The following is a 23,886-nucleotide window of genomic DNA, read 5'->3' on the forward strand; positions in this document are numbered from 1 at the left end:
CTGCATTTAGGAGTGGCTCAATACTGGCTGGCCATATTCGGGCCGGAGTTGGAAATTGATTTCTGGCCCAAATACTTCACGCCACAACCGGCCCTCATCTGGTTTGCCAGAGTCAAGCCAGTGCCTCCTTTGCCACGCCTGGGCCGTGTTCGGCCCACATGCGTTATGCCATTGCCGACACCAGGCCAGCTGTGCCGGCTTCATGCCGAATCCGGGCCAGATGCCTTTGCTGACTGGGTAGTTAATGGAAGCAACCCTATTTGTATTCAGCCCTACAAACGAGCACACGAGAGAGGCGAGGCGAGTTTCTGACACTCGTCAGCAAAATGGGCATCCGTCACTGATGGACTGAGAGGTACTGTACATCGCTACTTGACCTGGTTAGTGCAGATTACACTGATGGACAAAAAAAAATCCCACACATCCGTTTGCCCTTTGTCCATCATTGTTTTGAAGTTTCCCGTCATTCATCAGTGATGGACTGACAGACCTTCTGTCAGTACTGAACACCCACTTCTGCTAACATGCATTTTGGGGGAAAATATATATGGGAGGTAGTCATCGTAGCTTGGGAGAGGAGAACATGCAAGCTCCTCACGGGACGGACAAATCCACGTCCACTTAACACTGAGGGGGACGTGCCAACCACGAGGTCTCTGTGTTACCTGTTGCCTCAGTCATTTAAACCAGAAAACCTTTGAGTAAATTTAACCAAATTTAGAGTTATTACTCTTATTCATATTATCATATGCTGAATACAGTCACAGTTTTGTATGCCCCGTATTGATCATCATTCAATCACATGGCTGACACATACGACGTATAACCAACAGGCATTCACACAAGCCGTTTCATTCAATGTGAACCTAATTTTAAGATGATTCTATTTGGTCAGAAGTGCATTAAAAGCAAAGGAAAGGGAAATAAATAATACACCCATTTAAGATTGCACAAGAGATTTTTGCATGTGCACCGTGTGATCCAAATGAGGAAATGGACGGATGCATTTGTGCGAGTGTATAATTAAGATCCAAGGAGGAAAATAGTCTCTGGAACTTGGTAAACGGGGTATTGCCACAAACTGGAGTGGTGTGGCCAAAGTTCAAAATGAAGTTCAAGTTGGAAGAGGAGTGTCAAGAAATTCCACAGATCTAACATAGAGACGTTGTTGTCATGATCGTTTGCAAAAGTTATTTATGATTTTTGATTTGGCAAAAGTGCAGTCGGCGTTGGTCACAGTGAGGAAGTGCTTCGGGGAGCTCTCAGCATACATCATGACTGTTGGCATCAGGGTGCAAAAGCAATTATACATCAGTCATCCGCATTCACTTGGCCTTCGGTTAATACTCAGAATTCTTGAGAGGATTAAGTTGTTTGCTTCTGTGAGCATTCATCGAGTGAGTGTCATTTTGACATCAGTGAGCCAACTCGTCCGCAATGTAATCCCCCCTCACAACAGTTTACTGTGAATACTGTACACGATCACGCGGCACCATTGTTGAACAGTTCCCAGAGGAAACAAAGGCTCGTGAGTCTATTAAGCACATAGATATTGTTCAACACTTATAAATCACCAAAAAATTATTTTTGCCTCTACTGTGGTCTCTAGATGCAAAAAAAAAAAATCATACCAATTTTGACAATATGAAAGATACATTTTAGCAGCATGTTACCAATCTTTCAATTCACAAATTGTATTTCAACTCAATATGATCTACGGTATATATAATTTCATTCTGAAAACCAACTACATGCATTGTGAAATCACTGAAGGTGTTCATATTGGTTCATATTTTCAAATGTTTGTTTCCGTAGAAACAAGTGTAAGTAGAATGAATGCAGTCAATGCAGTCAAACTATCATTATCATAAACAATCACAACCTTTGAATTATGTACAGACATTTTTGGGAAGTAACATTTCAACATTCTTGTGTTGGGAGTGTCATGAAGTGTAAAAAGGGAGTCAAACACACTCTTTGAAATTCTAAATTATGTTGAAATCTTTCAAAGTGTTGTGGCTTATGTATCGAATAAACGTGTGTTTCACCTACTGATCAACCCTCCACTTACAAAGAAGGCAAAGCATTAACTAACCCAAAAGAGCAACAGATTGAAAGAATACTTTGGAGAGCTACTCAATCGCCCCGCACCATATAGAAGTAATTTTTTTTTGGGGTGAGGGCTTTTCCTTATCAGGGTCACCACAAAGCAGGGTCAGACCAAAGCTCAAAAATAACAAAGCATTGGGTGTAACTCCTGAGCTACTTTATAAAATAGAACCACATTGGTTTCCTGCTTTTTTTAAGCACATGATGCACTTCCTTAAAAAGTGGTTCAGTAAGCAGATTATCTGTGTACTTCTTGATCTAGTTATACTTAAGCAACCTGCCAAGGGACTACAGATGAAAATTAGCCAATGGCTATAATCTGCTATATTTACACCCTAATGTTCATGAAGATATACTGTCCCTTTTGAAATAAACACATAATAAACAGTAAATAATAATAATAATAATCTTAAAGGCAAGTAGCAGAACAATGGTATAGTCATGCCCACGAACGTCACAAGATGTGGGAAAAAGCAGAGGCCACAAAATATTGGAAACATTGTTGTCGTGATCTATGATTTGATTTTGTTTTAAGAATCGTTTCATGTGGGCGGCCTGGTGGGCAAGTGGTTAGCTTATCGACCTCACAGTGCAGAGGTATCGGGTTCGATTCCAGCTCCGGCCTTCCTGTGTGGAGTTTGCATGTTCTCCCCGTGCCTGCGTGGGTTTTCTCTGGGTACTCAGGTTTCCTCCCACATTCCAAAAATCATGCATGGCAGGCAGATTGAATGCTCTAAATTGTCCCTAGGTGTGAGTGTGAGCGCGGATGGTTGCTCATCTCTGTGTGCCCTGCGATTGGCTGGCAACCGGTTCAGGGCGTCCCCCGCTTACTGCCTGAAGACAGCTGGGATAGGCTCCAGCATGCCCCGCGACCCTTGTGAGGATAAAGCGGATCATAAAATGGAAATGGAATCGTTTCATTTTTTTCCTGGTGTCCTTTGTGTCAATGTCTGTGCCGTTAAGATACTGCGTCCACCTCGGCTCGTTCATGTCATATCAAGTTGCTGTTTGTTTGTCTAAGTTTAGTTTTGCCAATTTGTTTTCCTAGTGGTTTGTTTAGTGCGGGGGTCGGCAACCCGCAGCTCCAGAGCCGCATACGGCTCTTTAGCACCGCCCTAGTGGCTCCCTGGAGCTTTTTCAAAAATGTTCGAAAATGGAAAAAGACGGGGAGGGGAAATATATATATTTTTGTGGTTAATATGGTTTCTGGAGGAGGATAAACATGACACAAACATTCGTAACATTTTCCAATGCTGTAAAAATGCGTAGAATAAATATTAAATTTCGACGTTTCTGTCATCGAAGATTTGCGTCACAGCCTGCGACACATTTCTATTAGCAGAGCGGGATGCCAGGCAGGTGGCTGTTGCAAAAAAACAAAACAAAAAAAAAACAGTGTTTCATGTACTATTCACCGAGGGTACTGGCAAAGAATGAGAATGTGGAGGGCCGAGAGAAGCATTTTAAAACGGTACACGTGAGTTACGATAGTGAACACGCTGCAAAAGTGCGTCCCATGCTTCCGCGTCAGGTCTCGACGAAGGTAGGTAGGCATGCGTTGGTAAGTACGTGCGGTAACAGGTCAATCGCGGTAGTTTGGTTTATCGAAAAGTAGATCTTCGGTCAAAAAAGGTTGGGCACCCCTGATCTACAGGACGAACTGCAGGGGGAAAAAAAAAAAACTTAATCACGAATGCTCGTTGTGTATTTGTAGTCAACTTAGTCATGTTGATAGCAGGCTAATATAGCTCACATAGATACATACAGCATGTGTTGCCTTCGTTATAAGGCCTTTATTTATTTATTTATTTTGCGGCTCCGGACATTTTTTGGGGGGGGTCCTACTGTATATGGCTCTTTCAACATTTTGGGTTGCCGACCCCTGGTTTAGTGTGTCCGAACCTCGTTATTTAGGACTGTTGATTCAGTGTTTGATTTGATCCGTCCAAGTACCATGATTACCTTTTTCGTTTTAGTAGGGGATAATGTCACAATTAACCCTTTCATGCACAAATAATGATAATCTGTAAACTGACAACCGGATAAACTGTCCACTGTAGTAACCGCTGTCGCTGAAAGGGTTAAACTATTTTGCACTGAGCTTTTGCTCTCCAACAACCCACCCTACAAGTTTGAAATCACAACCTTCTCCGGTGCTTTAACCTGCTGGCTACCCTGTCTGTTGCTGTATGCAGTCGTGAAATACAAGCAGTGTTATGTGACATGGTCATGCAACATTTAGGCACCTTTAAAACAATGATATGGCTAAACAGTAACGGACAACAAATCAAACAGAAACAACACAAAAAGACAAGAGAACACAAGAATGCAGGAGAAAAAAAACAACAACTCGATATTTATTTGAAAAGCATTTTCTATAAAATGCACTGTAAACAAAGTAGATTAATACTAACCAACAGTGTTTTCTAGAAAATAAATAAATAAAATATCTACAGTCCAAAACAAGTTAGTTCCCCCATCAGCTTCTCACTAGGGCTGCAGGGTTCGACTTAAAAGACAGAGAAAAAAAAGAATATGATTTTCATTCTCCAACACTGTCTCTATGGCGATCATTGTTGACCATCGTAAGGAACACTAAAACAACATTTTGTTGGTTGTCTAAAAGTTGAGAAACAGCTTGAGTCTAGCAATGACACTCATAATTTCAAAACTGATGAGGACAAGACAAACCAGGAATTCATCATTTGTGTCAACTATCCCCCGCAGAGTAAAATAAAACCATTTACAACATAAATGAAGCATATGAGTCTCTTGTCCATCGGTTTCTCCGAACATTGATGCCAAGGAAATAAACACCCACCCGCAGACACAAATATTTTTAAAATATGAAGAACAGAACAGAAAACATGAGCTTAACATTTTGGTGGTGATTCCGAACAAACATGTAATATGTTTTACGTCCATATTACCTGACTTTAATAAGGCAAAAAATGATGTGACTAATTTATGGAGTTTCACGGGCTAACGCTTCATGCCACCAACATTTTCACTCCTTGGTCACTGGTTGTGCACATTCAGTTCAGTTCAGTTCAGGAAACTTTATTCATCCCCATGTGGTAATTGGACTTAACAGGCACGCTCTGCACAAGAAACATGAATGAAAGAGTGTCTCCATTTTCAGAGGGGAAGGAAGCAACGACAGCTGTGCGATCGGGTTCATGATCGAGCAAGGTGCACCCTGATGTGAGACCGCGTCCTAAAAACGAAAAGAAAAAAAAAAACGCCCTGAATATGCACGACCACCTCCGATGTTTACCGGGTGTGTCCGAGGCGACAGCATTATGAAAATGTGGTGACCCACTTTTATATAAAACACGACATCGGGAAAAGACATGTTTGTTCTTATTTACGGTCGGTTTCAGGTTTCAGGACAATTCCACTCATGGGCCGTCGTGATTCTTGGTGAGCAGCGAAAATGGTGACAACTGAAACCATTAGAAAGGTCAGAACCGAGGACAGAGAAAAACTCTTTTTGGAGGGCAATTTTGGTGCAAGTAATAGACTGGGTGTGTGTTAATTAAAGGTTTCCAGTGTTTCTGTGAACCTCTGTTGTAAATATCCCAGGTTACAACAAGGACACCCGCAACTTGTATTCAAGTGTGGCCTATACATGAACAGATTATTTTTCTGTTTTCAATTTTGTGGGTGTGACTCAATAGTCTGCAAATGATGGTAATTCAGATTGGGACACAACACAACAAATCAAAGGTTTACTCCAAGGGTGTCTAAATCTGGTCCTCGAGAGCCGGTATATTGTATTTTTTAGATCAGGGATGCCCAATACGTCAATCGTGATCGACCGGTAGCTCGCAGACTGGTCCCAAGTCAATCACGACGGATGTAGGGGGAGAAAAAAAAAAAAAAAACCGAATAAAAAAACGTGTGTGTCTATGTGCATGTTATTAATGTGATTTATTTTTGTGTGCGTGCACACGGCACCCTAAGTATCCTATCAGTCTCACTTTCACAAAAAAGGATTTTCAACATAAAAAAGCAGGTCACCTTTAACCTATGGTGGTGCGTGACCTGCGTCACCGGAAGTTGTCGGCGGTCAGCAGTCTGGAATTGCAGCTTGCGATCCAAGCTGTTACGCTTGGAATACAATAAAATGTCTTTTATTGTTAGTATTATTCTCATTCAGAGTTTGTTTCATGTACAATTCACCGAAGGCGTAAAAGTGCGTCCCATGCCTCCGTGTCCAGTCTCTTCTAAGGTAGGCAGTTATTTGCTTTTCACAAACTCACCAACTCTTGTGTCTACTTTATTTTTCTGTTTCATTCATTTTCGGGGCCGTTATGGCTGTTGCTCATCATGCCATGCGTGTGCAAATGCGTGCATATGCGCACGTGTGTGGTAACGGGTCGATCGCGGGAGGTTGGTTGATCGAAAAGTAGATCTTTGGTCAAAAAAGGTTTGGCACCCCTGTTTTAGATGTTTCTCTCCTCCTAAACACCCGATTCACAATCAGATCATCAGGTGTGTTGGAGGAGGGAACATCTAAAAATATGCAAGATAGTGGCCCTCGAGGACCAGATTTGGACGCCCAAGGTTCACTCCACTACCCACAACTGGTTAAACAAACATTCTTAAACAGAAGACCAATACTAAAAAAGTATTTGGTTTCAAAAGAAACTAATCTCACAGCAGGGTTTTATGTTTTGTTTCTGTCTTCCTACCAATGTTTTCATTTGCTACACAGTCCTAGACACAAAATGAATGAATGAATAGAACTACAAAGAACAAAATACACCATAGAAGAATATAACGACATAAGTGCAGATTTGTCAGTGACTAATGGAGGTCAACACTGCAGTGGACAAAAGTTGTACATTGAAGTACAGTACTTCAGACTCCTGCTGGATGTGGTCTTCATCACGACTTGGGGGGAGGGAGAGAGAGAGAGAGAGAGAGAGAGAGAGAGAGAGAGCGAGAGTGTGTGTGTGTGTGTGTGTGTGTGTGTGTGTGTGTGTGTGTGTGTGTGTGTGTGTGTGTGTGTGTGTGCGCACGTCAACGAGATTAGACAACAGTGAGTGAGAGAGATCATCAGGGCTCAGCATTGATGAGCTGTGACATCAGAGCTTGGAGGCCACTGTTTATCGGAGCACTCGGGACTCCTAAGGCACCACCTGCATTGCTTTCTGGCAAAAGGCCGTGGTTGAGACTGCAAAACACACACATCCGACATAGCCAAAGTTGTACACTGGGGAAAACAAAACAAAACGCTGCTTTTATGTGAGGGCAAGTGAAAGAAAAGACAGCTACTCACAGATTCCATTCAGCAGCCACTTGGGTTTGTTCTTCCATGTCACACCAAAGAAGTAGACAGGCAGACCAGTGGCAATGATGCCAAAACCAATCCCACACTCCTTTGGAGTCTTCCAGAAGGATACGATGATCAGGAAGAGGCATGCGAGCACAAACGTCACTGGGAGCAGGATATTCACCTGCAAGAGAGGACAAAAGCATGAACCTAACATGTCGCAGCCATAACATTCCAAGTGAATAATTATTTGCTCAAAACAATCGAGTTCATTAGTTTGACATTAAACATCTTGTCTTTGTAGAGCATTTAATTCCATATCGGTTAAACATGATTTGCAAATCCATATCTGTCAACCTCGGCTAATAGCTGCCCTTTATCATTATTATTATTATTATTATTATTATGATAAATGATTACAATTCCCCTTACAAAGCAACAAAAACCCGTACATCGGCTTACCGCGCATGCGCACATCATGCTTTATCAATCCGACCGTACGCAGCGATGAAAAAAAATATACGATTTTGCTGGTTTGCCGTGACAATAGTAGCGATCGACGACGGCATTGTCGTTGGCTACCAGCAGGTGAGACGATCTGGATTTGAGCCAAAATGGTCTTTGTGAGATCGGTTCACAATTGGTTTTTTTTTTCCCCCGTATAAAAGTTGTAATACGCCGTGCATGATTTGAGATGATAAAAAAAACGTATAAAATAAGGGGAAAACGTACAAGTTGACAGGTATGCAAATCAGTCATTTGTTTGTATGTTGAACACAACATTCCCACTTCATTGGAATAGGGCTCACAAGTTCAAAGCACTGCTTTGCTCAGTTGGATTTGCCACAGAGAAGTAAAAACACACACACGGGGTTGTTTTTCGGGTGTTCACTAAGGATAAGTTGTGGTCCGTACATCGAATGTCTCTCCTTCCTTCATAAGGTGCGCCTATAGTGACCGAGTCAAGAATATAAAAAACAAATCTCTTGGCTCAACATCATACCCATACTTCTTCTTGATCCTGATGCTCTTCTAAAGACAAGAGACCAAACAGAGCACATCTTCCACCGTCACATGAGTGTGACACCATCCTTTTTAGCTGTGTAGTGAATATCTGGAATTGTATCAAGCGCAAGCGAACTGGGGGAGTCCTTGATCAATTGCTCTAAGCGGTTCACCGAGCAATCCAAATGTAACTGGTGAGCAACAGGAATGTGACAGGCAAATAATGGAGATAGTGGAGGGAGAGGGCAACAGCGGGAGAAAAAAGGAGACCGGAGTCTCCAGTCCCACAACATCCACAAAGCTTCTGCGTCTGTCTCATTTGAGGATGCAACATTTGCCTCCCAGCGTTGCTATTTGGATAATGCCATCCATCCTAATAGATCTTCCTTGTTGCTACACAAGGCTATTCAATGTCCTTTAAAGTCACATAAATTTCCAGGAAGGAAAAAAAAATGTGAGCACTTCAGATAAAAGTTGCTAGCTCAAAAAAAAAAAACAAAAAAAAAAAAACCAGTTATCAGCTTGGATTTAAACATTGCCAGATTTGAGGCCGATCTCAAATCTTCTGGCGGACTGCTCCACATTTTAGCGGCATAAAATTCTACGATATTGCACCTGAGTTTTCATACGCTTGCATGCAAACAAAGTGCAGCGATGGCACAATGGTCCTCTGTGTGCTGGGAGAGTCCTGCAGCAAGTGGACCAGCTGACGAGCATTCAGCTTCTCTTCTGCCCTTTAATCTCAGATCAGTGTTCATTCATTCATCTGGACGAATGAATGCATCTTTGTTGGTGGTGCGTGACAAAGAAAAAATAGCTACGACTGCCAAAATTGTGACCAAGTTGTTTTTTTTTTTTTTAATTAAGCGTCAGGTCGCATTTTGACAGTGCACGACTGTCTGTTCAAAGTGTGTCAATAATGCTTATCAAACTTCCATTTTCTTGTTATGGTATATACAATGATGTAGGTAAAATCATATTTGAGTGTGTACACATTGTTGTTCCAGGCTGAGCTGATCCACAACTTTAAATACGTAGGTTGCTAATAAAACAGCAGAAAGTGGGCCTGATTTACAACTACCCCAAATAGTGTGTGCTAAATTATGTGATCACTCGCTCTCGACGGATTGCCTGTGCTGTTAGCAACAGATGTGAAAGTGGTGGAGACCGTCATATTTAAAAGAGGCTTTTGCACTTTAGGTAGCTCTGATGGTTTTCCCCTGGGACATTTGGGAGAGCACCCCAAGAGCAAACTACAATTTAAAGTGACAGAATTCCAAGAGTTTGTGGTCGAGGCAAGCAAAAATATAACTGAGTTACAGAAATTGAATCAGTCTCGCCAGTTATTTGTGGGGAAGCCAGCAACCGCATCAACTGTTGTGTTTGATTGAACACGTTCCAAGTGCATGGCGAGGATGTGCTTCGGATCCTGCATCACGTTGTCTATAAGCACAGAACACCTGAAAAAAATGCTCTGGGAGAGGCCACCGTGTCACTGTGCCGAAATGATCCAGATGGAGGGAAATGCAGAATTAAAGTGGTTTGGTCGAGGGAAATGGCATAACTTCTTCTTGTGACTGCCTCCAAGTCAGTCAGTCTTTCACAAGCTCCAAAATCACATTGCTATGACTAGATGATTATTTTTGTTTCTGGCATTTCAAAACCGTTATAAACGGTCAGGAAAATTCTCCCTGCCACTTCTTGTTTTGCCTGCGCTTGGATTTAAACATTGTCAGATTTGAGCACTGTCTCAAATCCTCTGGCAGACTGTTCCAATTGAGTTTTCATGTGCTTGCATGCAAACAAAGTGCAGCGATCATTTGGCACCGCTTTGCAGGTTGGTTCGTACCTGCCTGTTGGACACAACATGTCAAGGCATAAAATCAGCCAATGCAATTCATCTCGGGGAGGGGGGCAGTTTCTGTTGGCCATTTTTGTAAGTGCAACACTTGGGTAAATCAGGCCAAATATCGTTCTTTGCTCTATTCGGATTGATGTATCCAATCGACTCACCTTAATTGGTCTTTCTAGCTCAGGCTTCTTATAACGGAGCCACATCATCCCAACAATTGCCAATGCAATGCAGAGCCAGTTGAAGAAGCTGAAGAAGTTGATGATGGAGAAGATGTCATGTGAGAAGGCGTAAAGCAGTGTCATTATACACTGGTGAGAAGGAAAGAAGAAAAAACTTTATTCAATACAAAGAGAGTGTTTTTACAAAATTTTAACAATCCATGTCCAAAAAAAATTTTTTTAAGTCTTATTCTGTTCTTAGGTGCCTGATGTAAATCGCACTGGACTAGTTTACATTGAGGTTGGCCACACATTGACACAGATTATAAAGACGAAGCAATGCGTTCATTTGCGCGGAAACACTTTACAAGACGGTTGCCGTGTATGGCCTTTGCAAACGCAGAGTTGAATGTAACGGCAACACAACAATGTGTCAGTGCATCTTGACCAGCGCCATGCGATACAAGCAGCGACAAACCTAAAGAATCAACAGCGCAGGGGCCGCACAAGGTAATGGGACAGACCGAAAAGGTCTTACTGCTTTATTTATTCAAAAACTGGATCATAAAGCTATTCATGCTCAAAGAATTACAGTACTTATTATTGCGGAGCATGCAGACAAGTGTGGGAACATGTAGACCAGCTGATATCTTGGAAAAAGAATATATAAGCCTTTGGCAAACTTTTTTATTGGTACTTAATTAATAAGGTTGCTCTTTTATACAACACTGACAGCAGCAGGTTCACTTAATTTAAACTAGCTTGTTCTGTTGCACTTTGCTGATGCAAGAATGTTAAGAGAACTAGTTTGCTGAGGTTTTCTCCGGGTACTGCGGGTTCCTCCCACATTCCAAAAACATGCGTCGAAATTGTCCCTAGGTGTGAGTGTGAGCGTGGATGTTTTTTTTGTCTGTGTGTGCCCTGCGATTGGCTGGCAACTAATTCAGGGTGTCCCCCGCCTGCTGCCCAAAAACAGCTGGGGTAGGCTCCAGCACACCCGTGACCCTAGAGACAATAAGTGGATTAGAAAATGAATGGATGGATGGATGGATAGTTTGCTCTGATTTCAATGTTGTTGTTTGTTTTGTTTTTTTACATTATGTAATCAGCAAAGCTGAAATAAAATAATTTGGATTTACCTTAAATTAGTATAGATTCATCTCAAAGCTTGAAATGATTTTTTTAATTGCAATTTTTTTCATGTAGGACTTCATTTGATGAGAAAATCTCATTACCATGTCAACTAGGGGCAGAGGTGCATTTGAGCGCAGCATGCAAATGCCCCAAAAGACTACACGACGAATAAAAATATGGAATGCATTTTGCCTCGTGGTGTCAGCACATCCATCACTTAGCCAACTACTGTTTGGCTTTGACAGTGTTTCGGACAGTGTAATTTGGCTATGTCTTGCAAATAGCAAAACTTCGCCCAGCCTGCCTGGTTAAGCCACAGGTGGCCAAACTCGGTGTAGGGGCGATTATGAATTTAATGTGCCCTCCGACACATTCTGAGAAATAGAGATCAAGATTCCTTTTGAAGGAAACCCAAATAGATGAGGACATTAAACTTGCTTGAAGGAAATAATTATAGTGATGCCCATTCTATTTATTGTATGTATAGTACAGTATATGAGATCATTAAACAGTACTCACTGTGAATATTAGAGAAGGAAGTGGGGTCAGCAGGGTTGGGTGGATCATTGACAGCAGACAGGGCAGGTGACCTTCCCGGGAGCCCACAAAGAATAACCTACGATGTCCATTGATCAGTATTCATCAAAAATGTATTAAGTCAAAACATTTTGACATAACTATGTATGAGGAATGAATTTCAGACATTTGCAGGAAACTGGGTATTTGTGCAGCTGTGTTACCTTGATGATGTGAAGAGAGAACCATTGACAGAGCCAAAGCAGGACAACCCCACAAACACTGGGATGATCCAAGCCATCACACCCAGGTGCCTGTTGCCAAAATCCTGCAGGATGTTAAGACAGTGAGTCCAGTGTCCCAACACAATTTGCATATGACAATTACTTTGATCATCTTAATACGCGGGATAGGCTGTAATACTTTCAAAAAGGAATGCAGTACAGCAGACAAAGGGCAAAAAATGAAAGTGTTTTATATTTTTCATCTGGCATCAAGAAGACAAGACCTCTTTGCTCCTCTTCCTGTACAGTGTCTATTCTTGCATAGATTCTAGCTAGCTAGCTAGCTAACTGTGTGTGTGTGTGTGTGTGTGTGTGTGTGTGTGTGTGTGTGTGTGTGTGTGAAGAATATTAGCGTCATTCAGTAGACAGGATACTGCAGTGTTTGTGTGCTGCTTTGGTTTGTTCAAGATATTGGAATGTGATTAAATGGGAACAATTAAGATCAACTAATCAACTCATACTTTTTAAAAGGATGTTCTGAACTTCTGATTGGTGTTATATGAAGCAAAATAATGCTCCCTTGCAGAGCCGTAGCATAGTGGAGGTCATTTATGTAGCTCAATTCCTATAGCATGTTTTGTTTTCATGTTTCAAACCGAAACGATTAATCACCAATCGATCCCACATGATCCACACTATATATATATATATATATATATATATATATATATATATATAGCCATGAGACAAAACCTCATTGGTTTTATCTCCTATGAATATATTTTTTGGGAGGGCTGTTGGTTTTTTTTCCCCAAGTGCGCAAATCCCTTACCACAGCCACAGCCTCCGAGTTGAGCATCTCATCGGTTGAGAGGGTGGTGAAATACGCCAGGTTGGTGAGAACATAAACTGCTGTCACAATTGGCAAAGAGATGATAATGGCTCGAGGAAGATTTCTGAGATGGACACAAACAATGAACATTTTTAATCCGCGAGATTGCTTATACGACAGTGAAACCATCAGTCAGACTTACTTGTAAGGTTCAATCATCTCCTCCGTAACAAAATTCAAGTAATTCCTGCATACAGGAGAAGGACAAAGAGCTTGGTTACAAATAATCTGAAGTGTGAAGGTAATCATTAAAGAAACTGTCTTGATCATCCATATTCATCACAAGCGTGTCTTTGTTCATGTGGTGTTCATAGAATGGTGGCAGATGTTACCTTTTGATAAACAAGGTATGGATTTCAGTGCAGTGATTCACAATCTGATGATGCTTACCAGCCTCCGTAAGCAAACAGGCCACTGTAGAGTGCAAGACCGATGTTGCCAAACTCGTATTTGGAACCCTCAAAGGAATTTTCAGGGAGAAGTGAATCAGTGCCACCTGGTAAGGATAAACGAGAGAGAAAAAAGGTCACCGTTAACGATCTGAATCATTTGTTTGCAGACAATGCTAAAAACCTCAACGAATAGTTGGTGTCAAGAGAGCACCGGAGAAACAAACACCACACATCCAAAAACAAAGAAGGTTCTAGAGAATGCGGTGCCGAGGTTCCCATCCACAGTGCCAACCTAGTTAGACAGGATGAACATGAATTAAACTGCAGCTGTGTATTTTCCCCCAAAATTCCAAATATGTGGCTGCCTTCATCGTTTAGAGGGGGTTCAGACTGGCAATTAGTGACACAGAGAAGGATCACCCACCAGAATGGACAGAGTGCAGTCATCAAACTTCAGAAAGTGCTTGACAATTCAGCACCTTGCTCAAAGGCAGCTCAGCAATTGTTGTGAAGCAATACTTTAAGTGGGAAAAAAATAACTGCAGTGCTCTGCTTATTCGACTGCTGCCAGAATAATTAGGCTGTGAATATGTACATATATTTACACACACACACACACACACACACACACACACACACACACACACACACACACACACACGCACACACCCACACACACACACACACACAAACTGGTACATAGTACATAATCCAGATTTTAACTACATTTATGTCTCCTTACAACAAATTTTGCGGATCTAAAAATCTAAAAAGATAAATAACAAAAAAGAATCCTCAAAAGTAATTTGAAAAATATCAAATGAAATTATTTTTAAAAATACCAAATAAGTCTGGAGTAACCCCTCCACCCTCATGACGAAATTGAATCTCAAAGAAAACAGTTCAAATTTAAATGTCATTTTTGACATTATTTGTTTCATTGCTGTATTTGTTTCAACTAATTATTATTATTCATGGAACATGTGTCCCACAACATTTTGCTAACACCTTTGGCTCACCAGACTGCCTCACAAATTTCAGGCGTGGATCACAAAGCGCAAGAGAGAAGTAGAAGAAGCGAGGGGCTCATGTGAATGCCCGGTGCGCTGCAGGCTAAAACTGAGACGTGCTGCTCCTTCGTACTAATGTGTGCCAGCCCACTTCAAGCACTGGTGTTAAGTACATCACTTGAGCTCACAGCCTCTCTTGCAGACATTCTGATTTGTGCTGGTTTCAGGGCATCCCAGCCACATTCCTAACGAAGCTGATCCCCGCAACAGGCACACACATTCTCAGACGCAGCGTCGGTTACTAACTCAACAGCCCCCGGGCATGTTGCTATTACATGGGTGAGCCCTAACCCCACGGTACATACCACACGTGAGAAACGCCTGATGATCAAAGTGCCATACTTAGCACAGCCCACGCAGGGATGGAGCTACACCGAGGCTATGGGATGCGATAACGCCGTCAGAAATCGGTGTGGCCCCAGTTAAGCCCCTCCAGCATTTTATTTGGTATTCCAAAATGTTTTTATGAATGATTTTCTCAGCCCCGCTATGTTATGGGTCAAGCCTCCGTTATCCTTGGGAGAGAAAAAAACCTGAGCCCACCCCCTGGAGTACTGACCTCATAATCCAGAGAAAGTTTGGCCTGCTGGTTAGTGATGATTTTGATCACCATTTGATGGATTTCGGGCTGTTTTGGCTCTAGCCAATAACGACTCCAAGGTCCTTTTAAACAGTAGACTTCAAAAGTCCACTGGTAATAGCTAATGAGACCTTAGTTACAATGCTACAAAAGCCCCACCCCCAAAATGTAACCAAGTGCCCGTATAATGTAAGATATATTTTTGGTCATATTTTTCATAAATTTAGCATCACTTTCTGATTAAGGTGTTACCTTAAGACCTACAATTGTTGATCTTTCAAATTTACTTGGACACATTTCTGTTATGGTCTTGCAATTTACATGTACACTATGTATCTTATTGTTGCTTTCTGTACGTATAATCAACTCTTACGGGGCAATAACAGTGGAAACCGTTTTAAGATTTATCTTGGCCTCATTCCTTTAGATTACAAACACCTGGCATTTGAATGGGGGGTGTAGACTTTTGATATCCACTATACACCTTGGACTAGTCGCAGCCCGCCGCAGGAGACACATACAGACAAATGACCATTCACCCTCACATATACCTTTGGATAATTTACTATCGGGTCATCGATTTAGTTCAGCTAGCATGGATGTTTTTGAAAGGCGGGAGGAAATTGGCGTGCTCCAGAAAAATCCACCGCATGATAAGGCCGCACAGAAAGGCTGCAGCCAAGATTCAAACAGCGAACCTCGGAGTTGTAAGCAAACGTGCAGACCACTCCGTGAACATGTCCTAATATTGTCTATAAGTCTATAACTATGCTGTGCATGATTTGATTAATATATGGCCGAATCCCACCATGACCCAATGCCATGTGCCTGACACATCAAGTGACATGATGTGCTCGGAATAAAAACTGACACGTCTTCATTTTCGTGCAGGGGTAAGTTGAGTTTCTAATGTTTGGGAATTTGGCAGACCGGGTTACGCCTTTCTGGGTGTTCCGGCGGACCGGGGGCATATTCTATTATGCTGGCACACCTGACAATGTGATGACAGAAAGTAGACTAGACATTAGACCAGATAAAAGCCGATCGAAGGTGTGGCATCGGTAGTGTAATGTGATTTTGGTGGATTTGATTGAGGTACACTCAGATGGATTCTGAGCTTTATGGATGTGTGTGGTTGATGTCATCGGATTTCATTCATAAATTTGATAACACCGTTCATCAATCCCCTCTGAATCATTGTAGAAATTAAGCCATTGAATGGATTACAGTATTACTATGATGATTATTAGCATCTTTTATCTCCTTTTCAACTTTACATCAGGCCAGTTGGTATATGATAGTGTTTTTGAAAGTTCCGAGGTGAGCTAATGATGTTAAATGATTAAACACTGCTAAACTAAAGAGATGGGATTTTTTGTTGTTGTTGTTGCTTAGTCAGAAAAGTATCACCAAAAAATGAAAACTATATACATTAAAAAAAAAAAAAAATCGTTGTTTGACAGAGTGAACCATCATTAGTCTAAGTGTGAAGCAATCACTTGCAGTATCAATTAAGTATTAGGTACGTTCCAACACGTCAATGTTTACACTGACAACTTGGCAAAAACTACACAGACTAGGGAAAGACAGATTGTTTAACACCGATGCTTTTTACCAGATGCACTAACAGGACAGAAATGACAGGGTGGAGTCAACTAACATGAGTTTTAAATTACTTTGATATTGTGTTTGCAGTAAAAACGTCAGTTTGGTGTTACCATTTCAGGTAAACTGAGAGTCTGAAGAAGAGTTTGAAACAGCAGTGAATGGTCGCTAAGAAAAACAGAGAAAGATCTGAGATAAGAGACAGACAGGTAAGTGATACCCGCGTCAGGCCAGTGGTTCCCAACCTCGATTGGGCCAAAGCACATTTTTGCATTAGAAAAATCGCACGTTACACCACCAAAAGAGGAGACATATGTCAATTTCATACTTTTTTTAGATAATAGAAGATCATTTATTTGTTCTTTCTGTCACTATAGGTTGCTGGCATAGATAGATGGACAAGGATTATTTGTTCATTCATTCATTCATTCATCTTCCGACCCGCTTTATCTTCACAAGGGTCGCGGGCATGCCGGAGCCTATCCCAGCTGTCTACGGGCAGTAAGCGGAGGACACCCTGAATCGGTTGCCAGCCAATCGCAGGGCACACAGTCATGAACAACCATCCGTGCTCACACTCACACCTAGGGACAATTTAGAGCATTCAATCAACCTACCATGCATGTTTTTGGAATGTGGGAGGAAACCGGAGTACCCGAAAAAAACCCACGCAGGCACGGGGAGAACATGCAAACCCCACACAGGGAGGCTGGAGCCGGAGTGGAACCCTGCACCTCTGCACTGTGAGATTGACGAGCTAATTACTCGCAGGCCAATTTTCTCACCAATTAAGTGAAATTTGATAAGTTCCCGCGGCACACCTTTTAGAGCTCTCATGACACACTAATGTGCCCTGGAACACTGTTTGGGAATCACTGTGTTAGGCACCTCAGTTTTAATGTTTCTCTCTGAGACCTTTTTTAAATCAGACTTGAGAGGTCAAGTAAAGCTGCAATATTCCGATTTTAAAGTTATAATACCATTTCCCACCACAAAATAAGTTTGCAGAGAGGCTCCAGTCTGCCGTTTATGAAATTAGCGGTCGTTGGTCCTTTAGGCTATTGCCAAGTAGAACATGTCTTGGCAGCCAATACAGCAGGGCATGTTAACAAGCACCTACTTGGTTGTATTGTACAATCGTTGAGATGGAATTTGAGGATCATTCTGCAGTTTTCTATGACATACATCTTACATCTGTAACTCAGTGTTGCCTTTTAGTAAATTGCAGTTATGTTACCAGTTCTTCATTAGTAGTTTTAAAAGAATCCATAGCCTCACGTTTATATCCAGTTAAGATCTAAAACTAATGTAAACCATTTTTAAATCACCTTGTTTATCTAACTACTAAGATGAAACTGGTTCGCTTATGCTTATGCCGTGCATCATATGCTGCAGACCGTAACTGGCTTGCAGCCTAAGAGGAATGAAAAATGATTTGGGAAAACCTTGTGCTACAGGTTTTCTATGTTTACTTTCTGTTTAATGGCCACATCTGAAACTCATTGGTTCTAAGAGGGTAAACTATATGATATTTGCATGAGTGAGTTAAACAACCAAATATGTCGACAATCACAATAGTGGTCGTGAGCAATTAATTCTTTTCCCCTTTTTCACATGGACGAGGTAATGTATACAAAACATAGGGCTTAGATTAGCATTCTTCCAGGACATCAATCAAGTGGCAATTTTCACAATGGATGATAGGCGATCTACCCTTTTTTTTTTTTTTTTTTAATGCCATGATAGTGACCGACACTCCCTTTGGGATCAACTGGTGGCACACGATCAACATAATGGGTAACCTATCCATTTTCTAATCTGCTTGTACTCAAAAGGGTCGCGGGCGTGCTGAAGCCTATTCCAAGTGTTTTAAGGCAGCAGGCGAGGTACACCCCAAACTGGTTGCCAGTCAATCGCTGGGCACACATAGACGAATAACCATTCGCACTCACACTCACACCTAAGGACAATTTAGAGTGTTCCATTATCCTGCCACTGCACTGTGAGGCCAACATGCTAACAGGACGTTCACCGTGCCTCCCTGACCTAAACAGTGGTATACTATAACAGGAAAAATTCCCGCTGAAAATTTCAATGGCATGTGAAACCTACATTTGTGGAGGACGGTTCATGAATGGATTAATGTCCGAGTCCTGGTTTAAACAGAATTTGTTTTGAACATTGCTCTTCATTGTGCTGTTCACATTTTGACCAATAGAACACTTAACAACCGTTGACCAGCACCTCAACATTGCGAGGCTAAAAACAAGATGTACTAAGAGGGAACTAGCCTCTGAGCTTAGAGTGTCCCAGTGTCACCAAGAAGTTACAACAAAGATACAGAGAGACTGGGAGAGTGACAGAAAGGTATAGAAGTGAAGGTTTATGGAAATTTGAATGACTCAGACACCTTCTGTGAATGCTGCATTTAAATTGGTAGAGAACAGCAAGTTGTGCAACAAATTGCTTAAAAAAAGATTGAAATACTGAACAGTTGGACATGTGCATTCAAAAGTTAAGAAAAAATCAAATTAAGTTCAAGTTAAATGTTAGTGAAAATTAGGTTCATCCTGAAATTTGAGCAACATTTGAGCTGCATAACTTTTGGTGAGTGGTATCTGGTTTTCATCCATCCATCCATCCATTTCCCTCCCTCACTTTTGGTGACTGATGTATCTGGTTTTCATCCATCCATCCATCCATTTCCCGATCCGCTTATCCTCACAAGGGTCGCGGGGGTGTTGTAGCCTATCCCAGCTGTCTTCGGGCAGTAGGTGGGGGACACCCTGAATCGGTTGCCAGCCAATTGGAGGACACACAGAGAAAAACAACCATCCATGCTCACACTCACACCTAAGGTCAATTTATAGTGTTCAATCAGCTTGCCATGCATGTTTTTGGAATGTGTGAGGAAACTGGAGTACCTGGAGACAACCCACGCAGGCCCGGGGAGAACATGCAAACTCTACACAGGGAGGCCGGAGCTGGAATTGAACCAGGTACCTCTGCACTATGAGGTTGACGCGCTAACCACTGGACCACCGAGCTGCCCCTATCTGGTTTTCATTGGACAGCCAAATATTATTGTAATTGAACATGGTTAATTGTAAAATTAAGTGTGTGTGTGGATGTTTGTTTGCATATTTTTCTTCAGCACAGTACCCTGGGATTGGCTACTGGCCAATTCAGGTCGCATGTGTCTAGCAAAAAGTCAGCAGGGATAGGCTCCAGTTTACATTAACATTAGTGGTGCATTAAAAAAAAAAAAAAAAAACACTTGTAGACTGGTGTATAAATGTTGGGGTACCTTGACCAATCTTGACAAAGCCGATGATGATGATCAGGCCAAGAGCCAGTAGCTTGGACGCAGCGAAGAAGTCCTGCACTCTGGTTGCTGCCTTCACGCTGTAGCAGTTCACAAAGGTCAATAAGACTGCCAAGCCAGAAAAGAGAAAAGAGTTGGTCAGTGAGAGAAAGCACCTTTACGTAAGTGCTCTTTGCTGTCAACAGTGAACATGAACTCCATTTCTGGCAGCTAAACACTTCACACCGTAAGACTTGTTCTCCTCCCCAAACATGTACAATGCTGGCATGCCTCATCTACCACTCTATGGCGCTGCATGCCATGACAAGTGAATTACCATGCCTACCAAAGCAGCAGGTCCCTTCACAGTTCCTAAATCAGGCCGGAGCCACAACACAAAGATGAGACTGGGCACAATGAGGCTCTTTGTTTATAAGAAGGACAGTCGACTCTCGACAGTCGAGTGGAGAGGAAACATGCATAATATAAAGCAAACTTATCCAAGCATACATACAACTGACACAGTACATATCTAAACAAGCTGATGATTCGATTTTGGGATGAACGTGTATCACAGGATGTGCGCACCAACTGTACATGCATGCATATTCACAATGAATTAAGCCACACAGGTTAGAAAAAGAAAACAGTACCTCTATCTAGCTGTCATATGGTTTCACGCAGGATTAGCCCTCAAACCATATGAAGATTATACGTTAAGGTGCTACTTACTGGTTGTTAACACACACGCTAATGCATTAGTTGCTCATGTTCGTATGTGGGCCCACAAGAGGTGTAATTTGGAAATTATTTGAGTCCAATCCTTTTTCATCAACCATTTACCGTACAACACGGAAGGCTAAAAATTCACACTGAATAAACTCGATACATAACAAATAACAACAAGAACAAAGACAGTTTAAGAATAGAGTATTTTTAAGGGCTGCACAATATGTAATTATTATATACAATATAAATTAATATGGAATTAGAATTCCTTGTGTCTTTTTACCTTTTACCTGACCTTAACCAATCAAATGCAATCTTAAATGTTTATTGCCACTCAATAAGACACGGTATTGATTGGCATCACGAACACCAAATTACTTAATTAGATAAGAATACATTGTGCCTGTTTCTTTTTGCACAAAAAAATAGATAATAGATGCCATTTCCATATGTACATGTTAAATAGCGCAATTATACTGTATACACATATCGATATATCTAGATAGATAGATAAATAGATAGATAGATAGATAGATAGATAGATAGATAAAGATAGATTGATCGATATGGATACAGTATATCCTCCCATTATATGAATCGCTTTATCCTCAGAAGGGCTATTATAATATATTTATATTGCTGCTCTCTCTCTCTCTCTCTCTCTCTCTCTCTCACACCCATATCACATATTGCATTTTTTGCCAATATAGCGTAGCCCTAATTATACATATAATTGGATCTATAGAAAACAAATAACAACATGCAAGGAACACCCATTATTAAATCTAAACATATTATTATTATATTATTATTATTATTATTATGAATGGTATTGGTAGTTGTAATTACTGTACTCTTATAACTCTGAATTAGTGTATTGACACTCAAGTTTCGTCTGTTATTGCTGAAGAGAGAATATTTTATGTCTACACATTTTCACGACTTTGTCTGCCATTTGAAAAAGAAGACAAAAATCTGAGTATTGCTCCAATAAATTAATGAAATATTACATTTCCCGGTAGCTGCCATTTAGTGTGCTTTACGTGAATGACGAAATATTTTGTGCGACTTGTTTCCTAGTTCGACGCGCTTTTATGTCGCTCAGCAAATAAAATCGGTTAAGCTGCTCGATGAAGGTCACCCGGCTCTCTCTACCCACAGGATGGATTTGTCAGAAAAAAAAATATGCAGTGCGAGCGGCGCGCTCTCAACTTCTAACTTCCACGAGACGTTGCATCATCCATGTTTCAATACTCTCGGATACAGTACTCACGAATGCAAAGGCAAGCCACTAGCTTAGCCCCGTCCTCCGGTACCGGGCACACGGGGAAGATGGGCTTGAGGAGGTACTTGGCGAAAACGTAGGCGACGATGTACTGCGAAGACGGCCGGATGATGAGCAGCTCGATCCAGAGTTTGAGGAAAGCCGGCAGGGAGCCGTAGACCTCAAGGATGTAGGCATAGTCCCCTCCGGACTTGGAGATGGTGGTCCCCAGCTCGGCGTAACACAGAGCCCCCACCGTGGAGAAGACCCCGCATACAGTCCACACCACCAGGGACAAGCCCACGGAGCCGCACTCCTTCACCACGCCGGTCGGCGTGACGAAGATGCCCGAGCCGATGATGGTGCCCACGATGATGGCCACGCCGTTCATCAGCGTGATGGTTCGCTGTAAGGCGACAGTTTCCTCGCCTTTGTCATCCCCGACGGCGGTGTTTTCGGGGCTCCCCAGCATCTTCTCCGTGACTTGCGGGTCCTCCTCCTTGCTTAACGAGGAATTCGAGTTTCTTTTTTTTACCCCCGACATGGTTTCGTGTAGGGTCCCTTTTAATTATGCCTGCAATATATGGGGACACAAAGCTACACACGTTATCGGCTGTCCTCCTCTCTTGTTCCTCGCGGACCCGTTCAATGCCTGATGCCGGCCAGGATCAACCACGCACGAGACTTCCGCTGAGTGTGGTCGGCGTGAGTCAGGGCAGCGTGTCTTCTACGACAGGCAGTCTGTCAAGTGAGCTGAGAACGAGTCCCTCCTTCGAGGCTAGCCCCATGTTGAGCTCGCCTGCCTCTGACTGGCCTCCCCGATCCAGCCCCAATCTACGTTTGTCCGTCATCTCCCTCTAGAGGCGGAAGTTGTCACTATGTTGGTTCACAGTCGCCCAGTTTGATAATGCAACACCACGTGTTGCATTATAGCTGTACATTTTTTTACGGCAACGCCACCAAACAAAACACTCACAAACAGCACATGCACAGGTTGATTATGCACCTCCTGCTATCGATTGGAAGAACAATTTATTCTTATGCCTGTTCCAAACGTTGCTGGCGTAAATAGTTTAACAAGGAACATGATTTTTCCGTATTGCAATTTGATAATTTCACAATTTTGAGGCGCAGAGTGGATTGGAGTCACTGCAACAAAATGAACAAAATGCGCAACAACCTGTTTCAAATTTGTGTAAACAGGCACAGCTTTGATGGCACTTAAAACGGAACTTTAATGGCACAGATATTTTCTTGTTATGGTAGTGCAATGTCAATTTTTTGGGAAACGAAGGATGCAATCAAGTGCAACAGAAACAGTTTGAATTGCGTAAAATACACAGTAAAAATAAGAATACAATCTTCCCCCAAAGGTCCGTCATTTGTACCCCCACTATATCATGGATTGTTGTTGTTTTTTAAGGCTTTTTGCAGGATTGTATACAGTGAAGTTCTGGATATTTGTTGTTGTACAGTGTACACTCTGTATATGTTGCTACCCGTGTGCGTTAAAGTAGCAATTGTTTGAAGGTTCATAATCACCATAACAGCTGCTAATTTATGTTATCCCATCTTTGGAATTCAGAATTATGTATTGGCATTAAAGGCAGCCTGGCAGTCGACTGGTTAGCACGTCAGCCTCACAGTGCAGAGGTGCAGGGTTCGATTCCGGCTCCGGCCTTTCTGTGTGGAGTTAGCATGTTCTCCCGGTGCCTGCGTGGGTTTTCTCCGGGTACTCCGGTTTCCTCCCATATTCCAAAATCATGCA

At 42.0% G+C, this 23,886-nt stretch overlaps 1 protein-coding gene across 1 annotated transcript; it reads right to left on the reverse strand.

Annotated features, from left to right (window-relative positions):
* Nucleotides 1–7,228: 7,228 nt before the first annotated feature.
* slc7a5 (solute carrier family 7 member 5) lies at nucleotides 7,229–23,758 on the reverse strand. The gene is made up of 10 exons (XM_019894238.1): nucleotides 22,128–23,758; nucleotides 20,129–20,254; nucleotides 13,565–13,670; nucleotides 13,317–13,361; nucleotides 13,115–13,238; nucleotides 12,283–12,386; nucleotides 12,062–12,158; nucleotides 10,409–10,558; nucleotides 7,397–7,574; nucleotides 7,229–7,291 (listed from the first exon to the last, which is right to left on the reverse strand). Exons 1-10 carry the CDS (start codon nucleotides 22,660–22,662, stop codon nucleotides 7,245–7,247), a joined length of 1,512 nt encoding a protein of 503 aa, XP_019749797.1. The 5' UTR covers nucleotides 22,663–23,758; the 3' UTR covers nucleotides 7,229–7,244.
* Between the last annotated feature and the right edge of the window lie 128 nt (nucleotides 23,759–23,886).

Source organism: Hippocampus comes, unplaced genomic scaffold, assembly GCF_001891065.2.
Source record: "Hippocampus comes isolate QL1 unplaced genomic scaffold, H_comes_QL1_v1.1 scaffold104, whole genome shotgun sequence".
Classification (NCBI taxonomy): Eukaryota; Metazoa; Chordata; class Actinopteri; order Syngnathiformes; family Syngnathidae; genus Hippocampus; species Hippocampus comes.

Bases quoted from the DNA above. Each gene is read 5' to 3' on its own strand.
- slc7a5 (XM_019894238.1), bottom strand. From the start codon at position 22,662: ATGTCGGGGGTAAAAAAAAGAAACTCGAATTCCTCGTTAAGCAAGGAG. The intron at 12,159-12,282 runs GTAACACAGCTG...TGGACATCGTAG, and splicing joins TCTCTCTTCACATCATCAAG to GTTATTCTTTGTGGGCTCCC. The intron at 7,292-7,396 runs GTGAGTAGCTGT...TGTGTTTTGCAG, and splicing joins GTGGCTGCTGAATGGAATCT to TCTCAACCACGGCCTTTTGC.